Consider the following 14,711-nt stretch of genomic DNA (forward strand, 5'->3'; position numbering starts at 1 on the left):
CTAGAACTCAGCCAGTCACGGAGCTTCAAGCAAGCCATAGAGTCACTAAAAGACAAGGCATCCAAAGCCTTCTATGCCATCAGAAGGCGTCTGTACCACCTCAAGGCACCAGTAACCGTATGGCTAAAAATTTTTGACTCCATCATTGCCCCAATTCTTCTATACGGTAGTGAGGTCTGGGGCCCAGTCTCATACCCAAACTGGTCAAAGTGGGACGCTGGGCCGACAGAAATATTCCACCTAGAGTTCTGCAAGCATCTTCTCCAAGTCCATCGGAGCACATCAAATAGCGCCTGCCGAGCAGAGCTGGGCAGATTCCCACTACACATCGCAATAAAGAAGAAGGCGCTGTCATTCAAGGCTCATCTACAAAGTAGCAGTCCCAGCTCCTACCATCACAAAGCCTTCCTACACCAGGAAGCCTCAGGAAGCCTCCCAAGAAAAAGTACCCAAAGCCAGTCTGACCAAGCCATCAACCTCCATAGCCTGACAAAAGGTGAAATCCAGAAAATGGTACACAAAGTCAAAGAGGAATATCTCAGCATCTGGAGAAACGACATAAACAAATCCCAGAAACTGACAATATACCGGAATCTACAGAGGGAGTACAAACTGGCCCCATATCTAGAGAAACTAGAAAACCCCAAAGATCGACAGATCCTGAGCCGGTACAGACTGAGCGCCCACAGCCTACTCATCGAATCCGGGCGGCACCGACAGAACTACAAGCCTCGAGAGAACAGACTCTGCCAGCAGTGCCCCCAGGAGGCCGTGGAGGATGAGGCCCACTTCCTGCTGAGGTGCCCCAAATACTCCGCAGTGAGGGACACTCACTTCAAGAGGCTGTCTGATCTCCTCCCAGATTTCACCTCCAAGGAGGAGGAAGAGAAACTGCCGATAATACTGGGGGAAGAGGAAAGTGCAGTGGCCGTAGCAGCGGAATATGTCAGTGCCTGCCACAGACTAAGAGGAGCCTGATATGTCATGGACTCCTGTATCCCAACACTGGACACGTCCCTATCCCCCGACTAAAGAGCCTGATATGTCATGGACTCCTATACCCCACCCTGGAAACATCCCCTATCCTCTAAAAGGAATTTGATATTCCTTGAACCTCTATACCCCCCCTCCCCCACCCCCGTATTATTACCATATGCTTTGGCAATGCTAACATGTACTTAGTCCTGCCAATAAAGCTCATTTGAATTGATTTGAATTGAATTGATAACAGATAGATAGATAGATAGATAGATAGATAGATAGATGAATAGATAGATAGATAATAGATAGATAGATAATAGATAGATAGATAATAGATAGATAGATAATAGATAGATAGATAGATAGATAGATAGATAGATAGATAGATAGATAGATAGAAGATAGATAGATAATATATAGATAGATAGATAGATAGATAGATAGATAGATGAATAGATAGATAGATAGATAGATGAATAGATAGATAGATAATAGATAGATAGATAATAGATAGATAGATAGAAGATAGATAGATAATAGATAGATAGATGAATAGATAGATAGATAATAGATAGATAGATAATAGATAGATAGATAATAGATAGATAGATAGATAGAAGATAGATAGATAATAGATAGATAGATGAATAGATAGATAGATGAATAGATAGATAGATAATAGATAGATAGATAATAGATAGATAGATAGATAGATAGATAACAGATAGATAGATAGAAGATAGATAGATAGATGAATAGATAGATAGATAGATAATAGATAGATAGATAATAGATAGATAGATGAATAGATAGATAGATAATAGATAGATAGATAATAGATAGATAGATAGAAGATAGATAGATGAATAGATAGATAGATAGATAGATAGATGAATAGATAGATAGATAGATAGATGAATAGATAGATAGATAGATAGATAGATGAATAGATAGATAGATAATAGATAAATAAATGTACAGCCACTGTTTTTTTCCCTGTGTTGTGGTTTGGAGAGGAGAGACTCCAGACGGTGGCTCCAGGAGGAGCTGAGGACACATGGTGGTCTGAGCGGGCAAACCCCTCAGACACATGGACTTTGGTATATGCTATCTTGTTTTGTTATGCTAGAAAGGTCACGTTTACTTTGCTGAACCCTGCTATGGTTGATGCTGTTCCATAATAAACCAGCAGGTGATTTACCACAAGACGCATTCCTGTGTTTACCTTTTGAAGCAGCTGATTCAGTCAGCCCCTCACAACTGATAGAGATTGATTGAAAGAGTAGATGAGAGGTCCACAAGGGCCCCGTCCATCGCAGCCTTCATCTCTCCTTCTATCTTGTCTCACAATCGGGGCTGTACAGAGCGAGGCAGTGATGTGATCGAGCCGCCCGACTTCCCCTGTGCGGTGCCAGCCTCCACTAGGCCGCAGACCAGCATTATCCTGCATTCTGCTGGAGGAATGGAGGAAGGAGGCAGCTGATTAGCCTCCTCTGCTCCTCTCCTGTGACCACATGTTTAATTGTATTCACATCTTAAAGACACGAATTCATGTGAGTGCAGGGAGGAACGATGGGTGGTGCACAGTGCCTGCGCCTGGCCACCGGTATGTTGAGTGATGGCGGCAGTGGACACAGCACAGTTAATGATTTTTTATTTCATATTGCACCTTCCACATTCCCCATAACAAGGCAAGAGGTAGCGCCCAGGCGGGGGTCGTCCGGACCCTGGATGAAAGTTTAGAAACATGATAGTTAGAGATTGATGAGAGAAAGAGACAGGACCTAATTCTAACATTTCTGTGTTATTTTTTGCGGAATTACTAATCCTGAGTTCTCCACACACGAGTAGCTGTATATAATCCATAGGCCCCACACACAGATGATATAACCTAGGACACTGCGTATCTGTAACCCGCTATGCTCAGTGAATATGTGATTTGCGGCCGAGCGTTGTGTGCGGGGGAGGGGGGGATATTCGAAGCTTTCAGAATGGCAAATAATGAAGAGAGATCGCAAACTCATTTGTGCGAGCTCAAACATCGCGGCATCTCTGCAAACAGAAACGAGGCCCCTGGTGTTTAATTAGGTGATATTTGGTTCCTAATTTGGTACTGTGACCGTGTGCTCCAGGATGTGATTTAGCATTTCCTCAGAAAACGGCGCGTGTACTTTATATATGATATTGATAGTATTCTGCCAGGGATATCGCTAGGAAACATTCTCAGAAGAAAAACAAGTCTCAATGGCATCAAAAGATCACAGGGCGCAAAATGCCGTAAAGGAAATGTAACGTCAAATATGTGTTAGCTGCAGTATAACTGGTATAGTACAAAGAATGCGCACTGAGCGTCCATCTATTATCTATCCATCCTTCCATTATCTATCTATCTATCTATCTATCTATTATGTATTATCTGTCTATCTATTATCTATCCATCTATCTATTATCTATCTATCTATCTATCTATCTATTATCTATCTATCTATTATCTATCTATCTATCTATCTATCTATCTATCTATCTATCTATCTATCTATCTATCTATTATCTATTATCTATTATCTATCTATCTATCTATCTATCTATCTATCTATCTATTATCTATCTCTTATCTATCTATCATCTTTATATCTATCTATTATCTATCTATCTATCTATCTATCTATTATCTATATATCTATCTATTATCTATCTATTTATTATCTATATATCTTATCGATCTATTATCTATCCATCTATTCACAGGGGAACAATTTGAAAAACATTTTCTGTTGAGTTAGGTTTTTGAGCTGATTTATACTAAAATTGGCATGCTGATTCCAAAAATGTAGTCAGTTTTTTTCTAGCACGTCAAGTTTTTCCTACACAACTTACCTGCCAAAGAAGCACTGATATCTGTAATAAGACTTGTTATCTGATTACAATTCGACTCATATAGAGCTACGTGGCAACTTGTAAGAGTAGTCACAACTTTGTCATGCCTATTTCCTATATATTTCATTTTTTGTTCATATTTGTACTATTTAAAAATACAACAACACTTTTTAGGTACAGTAGTTTACATAGTTTTGAGAAGACAAAAATCCTATAGTTCAAAAACTTGACGTGATAGAGAAAAACTGAGATCATTTCTGGATTCAGCATCCAAAAATTAATTAAGAACAGTTGTCTGACCTAACTTCTAAAAAATTGTGTTCCCCAGTATTATCATACTATCTATCTATCTATCTATCTATCTATCTATCTATCTATCTATCTATCTATCTATCTATCTATCTATCTATCTATCTATCTATCTATTATCTATCCATCTATTATCTATCTATCTATTATCTATCCATCTATTATCTATCTATCTATCTATTATCTATCTATTATCTATCTATTATCTATCCCATATTTATCTATCTATCTACAGTGGGGCAAAAAAGTATTTAGTCAGTCAGCAATAGTGCAAGTTCCACCACTTAAAAAGATGAGAGGCGTCTGTAATTTACATCATAGGTAGACCTCAACTATGGGAGACAAACTGAGAAAAAAAAATCCAGAAAATCACATTGTCTGTTTTTTTAACATTTTTATTGCATATTATGGTGGAAAATAAGTATTTGGTCAGAAACAAACAATCAAGATTTCTGGCTCTCACAGACCTGTAACTTCTTCTTTAAGAGTCTCCTCTTTCCTCCACTCATTACCTGTAGTAATGGCACCTGTTTAAACTTGTTATCAGTATAAAAAGACACCTGTGCACACCCTCAAACAGTCTGACTCCAAACTCCACTATGGTGAAGACCAAAGAGCTGTCAAAGGACACCAGAAACAAAATTGTAGCCCTGCACCAGGCTGGGAAGACTGAATCTGCAATAGCCAACCAGCTTGGAGTGAAGAAGTCAACAGTGGGAGCAATGATTAGAAAATGGAAGACATACAAGACCACTGATAATCTCCCTCGATCTGGGGCTCCACGCAAAATCCCACCCCGTGGGGTCAGAATGATCACAAGAACGGTGAGCAAAAATCCCAGAACCACGCGGGGGGACCTAGTGAATGAACTGCAGAGAGCTGGGACCAATGTAACAAGGTCTACCATAAGTAACACACTACGCCACCATGGACTCAGATCCTGCAGTGCCAGACGTGTCCCACTGCTTAAGCCAGTACATGTCCGGGCCCATCTGAAGCTTGCTAGAGAGCATTTGGATGATCCAGAGGAGTTTTGGGAGAATGTCCTATGGTCTGATGAAACCAAACTGGAACTGTTTGGTAGAAACACAACTTGTCGTGTTTGGAGGAAAAAGAATGCTGAGTTGCATCCATCAAACACCATACCTACTGTAAAGCATGGTGGTGGAAACATCATGCTTTTGGGCTGTTTCTCTGCAAAGGGGCCAGGACGACTGATCCGGGTACATGAAAGAATGAATGGGGCCATGTATCGTGAGATTCTGAGTGCAAACCTCCTTCCATCAGCAAGGGCATTGAAGATAAAACGTGGCTGGGTCTTTCAACATGACAATGATCCAAAGCACACCGCCAGGGCAACGAAGGAGTGGCTTCGTAAGAAGCATTTCAAGGTCCTGGAGTGGCCTAGCCAGTCTCCAGATCTCAACCCTATAGAAAACCTTTGGAGGGAGTTGAAAGTCCGTGTTGCCAAGCGAAAAGCCAAAAACACCACTGCTCTAGAGGAGATCTGCATGGAGGAATGGGCCAACATACCAACAACAGTGTGTGGCAACCTTGTGAAGACTTACAGAAAACGTTTGACCTCTGTCATTGCCAACAAAGGATATATTACAAAGTATTGAGATGAAATTTTGTTTCTGACCAAATACTTATTTTCCACCATAATATGCAAATAAAATGTTAAAAAAACAGACAATGTGATTTTCTGGATTTTTTTTTCTCAGTTTGTCTCCCATAGTTGAGGTCTACCTATGATGTAAATTACAAACGCCTCTCATCTTTTTAAGTGGTGGAACTTGCACTATTGCTGATTGACTAAATACTTTTTTGCCCCACTGTATCTAATATCTATCTATTATCTATCTATCTACAGTATCTATCTATCTATTTATCTTTCTATCTAATATCTATCTACTATCTATCTATCTCTCTCTCTATCTATTATCTATCTATCTATCTATCTATCTATCTATCTATCTATCTATCTATCTATCTATCATCTATTATCTATCTATTATCTATCCATCTATTATCTATCTATTATCTATATATATCTATCTATTATCTATCTATTATCTATATATCTTATCGATCTATCTATCTATCCATCTATTATCTATCTATTATCTCTATCTATATATTATCTATCTAGAAAATAGACAGAGGGATTTATAGAGAGAGGGGGATAGATAGATAACAGAGAGTGATATCAGTGAGATAGATGACAGATAAATGATAGTTACATAGATGAATATTTCTAGCAAAGACATAAGATTCTGAGTTTTCTGCATTCTTTGTTTCCTCCTTGTTCTTCACTCTGGAATGTATTCTGATTGACATATTTTAACTTTTCCTGCTTCCCTGGGATCGATTGTCTTCTCCCTCCTGGTGGTTGTTTTCGGTTCCTCTGGATCAGCTCCGCAGGATAACAGGATGAAGTAGAAGAACTTGTGTCTTCTTTTTACTTATGATGAAACTTTGTACGTGATGAATTTGTACCATGAAACTATGAAACTTTCTTCTCCTTTACTTCATAGATCAGAAATGTGGAAACGAACCAATGTCTGGATAACATGGGCCGCAAAGAAAATGAAAAAGTTGGCATCTTCAACTGTCATGGCATGGGAGGGAATCAGGTCAGTAACACTAAACTAAAAGAAGAGGGACCCTGGAAATAATCAGGTACACTGCAAAATTAAAGTGGGGGGCCATCTAGATGCTGTGTTAAAGTGTATATTCACCCTTAAAGGGAAAGATAACATGTTTAAATCAGGTTTTGTAGTACATTTATTTTTTTTATTTTTTTTAGAATTTATACTTCCAGTTCTTTTAAAAAGCGTTTTCAGCAGGCTCCTTATCAGCAGAGGCAGAATTACAATGTCAGGTAACACCTCTATCCACAGCTGATAACACAGATTCCACTAGAGGGAGCTAAAGAGCAGTCAGTATGCAGTAAGCTCTTAGGCTCCCTCTAGTGGTGACTGGAATCATCTAAAATGTTGTTCTTTAAATCTATAGGTTAAAGATTTGCATTTCAGAATGTCAGAAAAACAACAAAAATATATTAGGAAAATTATTGCCAAAAATATTTGAATCAGGAAAAAATAGTATATTTAGTTGGTTAAATAATAATCTTCCAATATAATGTTATTATTTGAATATTATTTTTTTTTGTGGATTTATTAGCAGAATACTTTATGGCATGTTACGAAGGTTGCAGGTTCTCTTTAAATAAAGTAAAAAAAAAAATGAATAAATAAAATGAAGCAATTTATATGCCATTTCAGGTATTTAGAAAGTTTTAGGTGACACCTCAGTGGCTGCTGTAATGGCCGTCATTAATCGTTGTCATCCAGTTTTCATCCAACATCAGTTCTGAACTGTAAGAGATGAAGAATTGGATAAAAGAGTAAAACCATACTTCAATCAAGAGCAGAAACTACGGGATTATATCTGCACATTTTGTATACAATGTTATGCATTTTTGTTATTTACTTTTAATAATGGATTTTATTATTACATTTTGTTATTAAAAGGTAAACACTTATATAATCAGAAAAAAATCAATTTAAAGCCGTATGGTCGGGGAATCCTTCTTATTTGGCAGGCCGGATAAGCAGGAAATTATTATTATTATTATTATTTTTTTAATAGGGTCCAAGTCTTCTGTATTATTTTGTTTGGGTAGATATGATTATTTATTATTTAAAAGATGTGATCCAAGGAATTATAACATAATATCCCCATTCTTAGAGCAATTAAAAGAAAATAAGTTATGGTATACTCATCCTTCCTGATCGCTGATTGGTCCCGTTCTCGCTGTCTGTGTTTTCTGGTCCTGACCTAAAAAAAAAGTCCATTCATGTGTATTCGTATGTTATGTAGGATATTAATGTTAAAGGATATAGACTACTTTTTTTTAAACCTAAATTCAAATATTTTGGACTAAAAATAATTTTGAAAATTTACATAAAAAAATCTGGTGTGTGAAACTGGCCTTATGGTACAAGAAAATATTGTGAAGACAATTTGAAATTTTTAAGCCAAAAAACCAAGCATTTAAAGGGATTGTACAGGCGTGAGGTTCAAGTCTGCAGTTAATGTATGTGACTGTCAGGATTCTCCGGCGCTGGCGGCAGATGTTATGTGACTGGCAGTATGTGACTTTCATACTTCTGGTCACATTCCGACTAGACGTGTCCACCCTAGCTCAATTCACATGTATTGAGTGAGACCGAGCACGTCTAATCGGCATGTGACCGCATGTGTGCAAGTCTCATATTTGTTCCCGGCGTTGGAACTGGAGAATCCTGACAATGTGTAGTGTGCACGCTGTAAGGCCTCACAAGTCTGCAGTCACATAGACTACCTGTAGACTTGTATCCCGAGCCTGGACAACCCCGTTAAGTTACAAAATATGTTCACATCATTTTAGGGATTCAAAAAAATTAGCACTGATGAGTTATCAAAAAAAATGTACAATGTTAACACTTCATCAAATGAGAAAAATAAAACAAATAAATCTTCTGAAGTAAATGTGAACGCAATATATGTCAGTTAATGAATGAAACTGATTAAAGCTGATGGATCCAGGGCTGAACTTTTGCAAATTATTTTTTAATTTATTTCCATTTGAATTATTCCGCATGGTTTCCGAGAAATCTCCGTCCCTGGTTTCCACATCTCCCGCAGCCTTTGTGATTCACAGTAGTCACTCGGGAGATCTGCTGATCCTTCCTCCTTTGGCAACCATGGGCTCTACCGCTGTCATTCTTCTTCCACGTTCATTCCGTAGGGACTTTGCGTCTTCACAAGCCGGAATGAACGGATTTTGCCCCTTTCCATCATCTGCATCAGATGCAATCTGAAGTTTTCCATTCTGCAAAATGGAAACTGGAGCTTTGAATTAGTTTTTCTAACAATGCTACAGTGACAGCTGCTAATGATTGCTTCTACAGCTCCCATCATTGTCATCGAGTGCTACATAGGAATACATCTACTCTTCCTTCTAGAATATTCTAGACTTGAAGACACAAAAGATCACAGTGAGGTCAAAAATACTCTTGTAAAAAAAATCACACGTTTGCAAAAAAAGTATCAACTAAATACCCTGTTTTTTTCCATCTTTTGACTAGCACTTGCTTATTACTGTGATTTTTTTTGTGTCTTCAAGTTTCTTGGTGGTGTGTGAACAGGTTCCTACAAACTTGTTCAATGTGCAAGTAGCCCCTGTGTTTCTGGTTCTATAATTGTTCTCTTGCTTCTACAAGACTGGGGAGTCCACCACTCCTTGTGGGTCATTTGCATCAAAGCTGTTCCATCCAGCATGTCCACATGGATATTCCCTCTCTGAACCCTGCTTATACAGGTACTATACAGATGACCAGGTTTTTAAATACATCAGATAGGGATTATATACATTAGTTAGGACTGCTCTATATTGGTATACCTTGACGATTGGTGGAGCAGCTTAGTATACTTTTTTTGCAAAAAAAGTATCAACTAAATATCTTGTTTTTTCCATCTTTTGACTAGCACTTGCTTATTACTGTGATTTTTTTTTTTACAACAGAGTATTTTTGGCCTCACTGTGCTCTTTTGTGTCTTCAAGTTTCTTGGTGGTGTGTGAACAGGTTCCTACAGACTTGTTCAATGTGCAAGTGGCCCATGTGTTTCTGGTTCTAATGTAACCCAAGAACCCAAGGTGATGTGACAGCATTACACATCTGCATGGCTCTAAGCTTTAGTAGAGGGATATACAGATGGGGTGCAGGAGGGTGAAGATACTTGTCCCGTTGGCTCCAAACTAGAGGTTTCATAGAAAATTATTGCATCACAGCCGATAACAGCTTGTGGTAGATCTTCGGAAACATTTCTAGACTTCTTCCTTTTCCCGTGAGTTCCAGTTTGGGTTTACAGACATCCACCATTAATGTCATGGCGGATAATTAAATCAGTGTGACATTTCTAACATAATTAGAAGAGAAGGTGTTTAAGACTCAGGTGATGGGTATTCCCAGAGAGTGCGAATAAAAGAAATAGTTCTGTCGTCTGTTTTTCTGTAGACGCTCTTGACAACCCTTGACAACATAATACTTCGTAGAACAAGAAAGGTCTTTTAATCACATCAGCTTTGCCGGGCGGTGCGAGGGGAAAGCTACAGCATTTCAACTCATGTGCTTTATTCTTTCTGCGAGATCAAGCTCTCCCAAGTCTGTCTTAGTCAAAAAACAAAAAAAAAATTGCCTTTCATGCGAGTGTTTGATGTGTGGCAAAAATGAAGAGGTTAAGCAAATGATTGTACAACCTCGTAAAGAACAAAGGGGAAGCACAGATCTAGCAGAGCCTGGATGGTGGCAGTGACAGGCAAACCTAGGCAGATGCCAAGCTCCTGGATTTAGGTAGTATACGTTAGCAGGCTCTATACTTGTCAAGCCAATGATTAGAAAAGACATGAGACCTAAGGTGGAGAAAGGTCCACATGAACTTGGACCTGGCTCCGATCTATGGATGGAATTGTGCCCAACTCTTGCTGATATCACCTAGTTGTTCATAGTTTTTTTCAGCAGATTTTACCAGCAACCTTGACATTTCAGTAGACCTCCGTGCCTGATCACTACTCAAGACCTGAGCAGGTGAAGTAGTTGGTTTTGTTTGATTTTATGAGCAGCAAAACTTCTTTAAGCAAATAGATATAGGATGGAACGCTCCTTTGATAATAGGATGTTTTAGGTCTTGGTGGTACAGTGAATACCCACGCACGCAGGAATACACAATTTATGACCTTTCCTCACAAGGAGGCAAAAAGCTTTAAGGTTACACTGTCACACATGAGGCAATGAGCTTGGTGGTTACAGCAGTCCTACATGAGGCAACAAGTTGACGTGAACTGAGGCACATACCTGACATCTGCGGCTACTGCCTACAGGTGTTGACCTCCATCGTTCTGCAAGAGTGTCCATCTCCTATGAGATCACACTTTAAGTGCCGGTCACAACACTTCTCATGGTCACCTCTACATGGCAGCAATATCCTTCTCAGGTATCGAATCAATGTTCTCCGCAGAGAAGGATCAAGCTTCTTGTTTTTATCTGGAATGGTGCTCCTTTTTACAGTCAGACATCAGCTTTTTAGACTTTTCTGGGTTGGATATCGCCTCACTGCTTAAAGGCTGATATCCCCTCTCCCCTTACGGGAAGATTTGTTCTTCTGAAAAAAGAAATTATTTACTGGCTTTCCGTTTGAAAATGGGTCCATGCAATGTAGAACATGTTTTCCTTATTAAACATTCTTATAAGTACCCACACTGTTCAACAGGTGCTAGTTCTAAAAGTGGGACTCTACTGGCACAACCTCTCAAAAATGGCAAGGAGAAATCTGTAACTAAGGCAAGAGGAAACCCCGACATGAAAAGACTCTGAGAGTAGGAGAGGTCTATCCAATTCGGAAGGTGGCAACACTAATAAAGATCCTTTCTAAAACATAACTCTAGCTAACATACATGTGTCCATCCTTATCTTTTAACAAATTTTGTAAGTAACTTCAATTTCCTTCAATACATTCTTGAGCACAGACATGTAGCATAAGCACCACCCAACGAGAAAAGCACAACTATTTTGTTTGAAAGTTGGCCATTCATTTTAGAATATATAGCGACAAGAGAAAAAGTAAGAAAGGGCACATCTGTGTTCATGTATTTATTATATAAAATATGAATAAAACATAAAAATTCCACGCAGATGTAAACCCTGGGTCACCCATTTAGCCACCATGGCATGGAGCAGAAATAGTATTTTTTTTATCTTTTTCTACGAAACTAGTAACATTATGGCTTCCTGCTGAAGGACATAGTTAGACTCTCTGGATTGCTCTTCTAGGGTGATTTGCTTTCTAGCTGGCACAATTTTGCCACTTGATTGTTGCTGTACTTGACTTCCAGTTGAGGATTTAGTGGAAATGACAGCTTCATTGAAACCATTAAAGATATATCTTACCCCAGTGTATCACAGCACTTCAGAACTCTGTATAAGCAAGGTCTGAAGAATCCACGGCTCATGGAAAGCTAATATACAAGATGAGTCATTTCCTGGTGAAGAAGATGTTTCATGCCCTGGTTAAAATGCTGAAAACTTAGTAAAAAGAAACATTAGTGCTATCTTCTGAATAAAAAATAACGAACAGTGTATGGGCAGGCAGATCTTGAAAGATTACGTCACTTTATAACACTGGAGGCAGGAAGATGAGATCCACCATTGACTGTAGATGATTAGGACAAGGTCTAATCCATTTTTCGTATAGAGTGAAGTTGCTTAGGGGATCAATCAGACGTCAGTGATTTTTCTTGTACTCAAAAAAACATACTGAGTTTCATCAGGAGATTTAAATCAGAGTTTCATTATTTTTTCTTGGATGAAAAAACAAACTGATGGAGGTTTCACAAGAATCTCCTAATAACCGGTCCATGTAAAACAGACAGCACACGCATGGCCTCCGAGTGCTGTCTGATTTTTTCATGGACCCATAGACTTAGGGCTCATTTACATGTCAGTGTTTCTCGTACATGTGATATCCATGTTTTTCACAGACAACATTCATGCCTATAAGGCCGGGGTCAGACATAACGTGTAAAAATACAGTCCTTTTTTACGGCTGAGATACGCAGAAATGTTCAGGAACAGTGATCCGTGTGTCATCCGTACTCAATGCGAGGATGCAATTTTTTCCCCAAAAAGTGTCCGTGTGTCATCCGTATGGCATCTGTATGGCATCCGTATGGTGAGATTTTCTCACCAGCTTGCAAAATGGACATATAATGGATCCGTGAGCTCAAATATTCGTGAAAACACATATACAGTCTATATATATATGTTTATATTTAATACAGAGCATAAAAGCTGGTAATTCAATTGCCGGCTTTTGCTAACTCCTTACAAAACCCGACAGGATATGAGACATGGTTTACATACGGTAAACCATTTCATATCCGTTATATTTTTACATATTCCTCAGTAATAATGTTAGAAGTGTATGTGTGCAAAATTTTGGAGCTCTAGGTGTTAAAATAAAGCAATTTTCTCCGCCAGAGTGGGAAAGCCAGTGACTGAGGGCAGATATTAATAGCCTGGAGAGGGTCCATGGTTATTGCCCCCCCCCCGGCTAAAAACGTCTGCCCCCAGCCACCCCAGAAAAGGCACATCTGTAAGATGCGCCTATTCTGGCACTTGGCCACTCTCTTCCCACTCCCGAGTAGCAGTGGGATATGGGGTAATAAAGGGCTAATGTCACCTTGCTATTGCAAGGTGACATTAAGCCTGGTTAATAATGGAGAGATGTCAATAGAACACCTATCCATTATTAATCCAATATTAGTAAAAGGTTAAAAATACACACACACATTAAGAATAAAATATTTAAATGAAATAAATAAACACATAGGGTTTTATTATCTTTATTGTACGCTCAATCCAACTGAAGACCTTAGTTCTCCTGTAAAAGAAAGAAATTAAAAAAGAAACAATATCCCATACCTGTCTGCCGTACAGTCATGTCCCATGATGTAAATCAATAAAGATAATAAAACCTGTGTGTTTATCTACTTCATTAAAATACTTTATTCTTAATGTGTGTGTGTAGATTTAACCCTTTACTAATATCGGATTAATAATGGATAGGTTTCTTATTGACAGCTCTCCATTATTAACCAGGCTTAATGTCGCCTCATAATAGCAAGGTGACATTAACCCTTCATTACCCCATATCCCACTGCTACAGGGGAGTGAGAAAAGAGTGGCTAAGTGCCAGAGTAGGCGCATCTTACAGAGGTGCCTTTTCTGGGGTGGCTGGGGGCAGATTTTTTAGCCAGTGGGGGGGGGGGCAATAACCGTGGACCCTCTCCAGGCTATTAATATCTGTCCTCAGTCACTGGCTTTCCCACTCTGGCGGAGAAAATTGCGCGGGAGCCCACGCCAGTTTTTTTTCCATGATGTAACCCTTTATTTTAACACCTAGAACTCCAAAATTTTGCACACAGACACTACTAACATTATTAGTGAAGGATATATAAAAATATAACGGATATGCAATGGTTCACTGTAGCACCCGAGCATGCTCCGATAACAGCTTATCCCAGCACGTTCGCTCATCACTAGTCCTGGTCTCTGATCACCTTTTCCCCAGGAACACTATATACACTTTCTAAGCTTCCAATATGTATGACTCATTACTGCCTCTTTAAGTGAATGGAGAGGATAATAAGCCTCTCTGGTTGTCTGCTCCTTGACCCGCCATGATTTGTGTATCGATTCCCAGTCATTGGTGATAAGCAGATGATCTAATATACATGGAGCAGGAATAGCCGTAATAGACTCCATAAATCTCATACTGCCGAGTGCTAGGCTGCAGATAAGTAGCTGTTGGCTTCCAATAGTGCACATTTAAAACTGCATACATGGGCATGTAGGTTTTTGAAAAGTAAATCCATTGCCACCTTTATATCTTTTATCTGCTCCTGCATTCCTGAGTAGTGTTGAGCATTCCGATACCGC

At 39.0% G+C, this 14,711-nt stretch overlaps 1 protein-coding gene across 2 annotated transcripts in view; it reads left to right on the top strand.

Annotated features, from left to right (window-relative positions):
• Positions 1–14,711, top strand: part of GALNT13 (polypeptide N-acetylgalactosaminyltransferase 13) — a 300,662-nt gene that overhangs the window by 241,241 nt on the left and 44,710 nt on the right. For both annotated transcript variants that reach the window (XM_069732955.1, XM_069732956.1), the window contains exon 9: positions 6,705–6,803. In XM_069732955.1, coding sequence (XP_069589056.1) covers positions 6,705–6,803 — 99 coding nt within the window. The remainder of the gene's footprint in view (positions 1–6,704; positions 6,804–14,711) is intronic.

This window comes from Ranitomeya imitator, chromosome 7, assembly GCF_032444005.1.
Source record: "Ranitomeya imitator isolate aRanImi1 chromosome 7, aRanImi1.pri, whole genome shotgun sequence".
Taxonomy (NCBI): domain Eukaryota; kingdom Metazoa; phylum Chordata; class Amphibia; order Anura; family Dendrobatidae; genus Ranitomeya; species Ranitomeya imitator.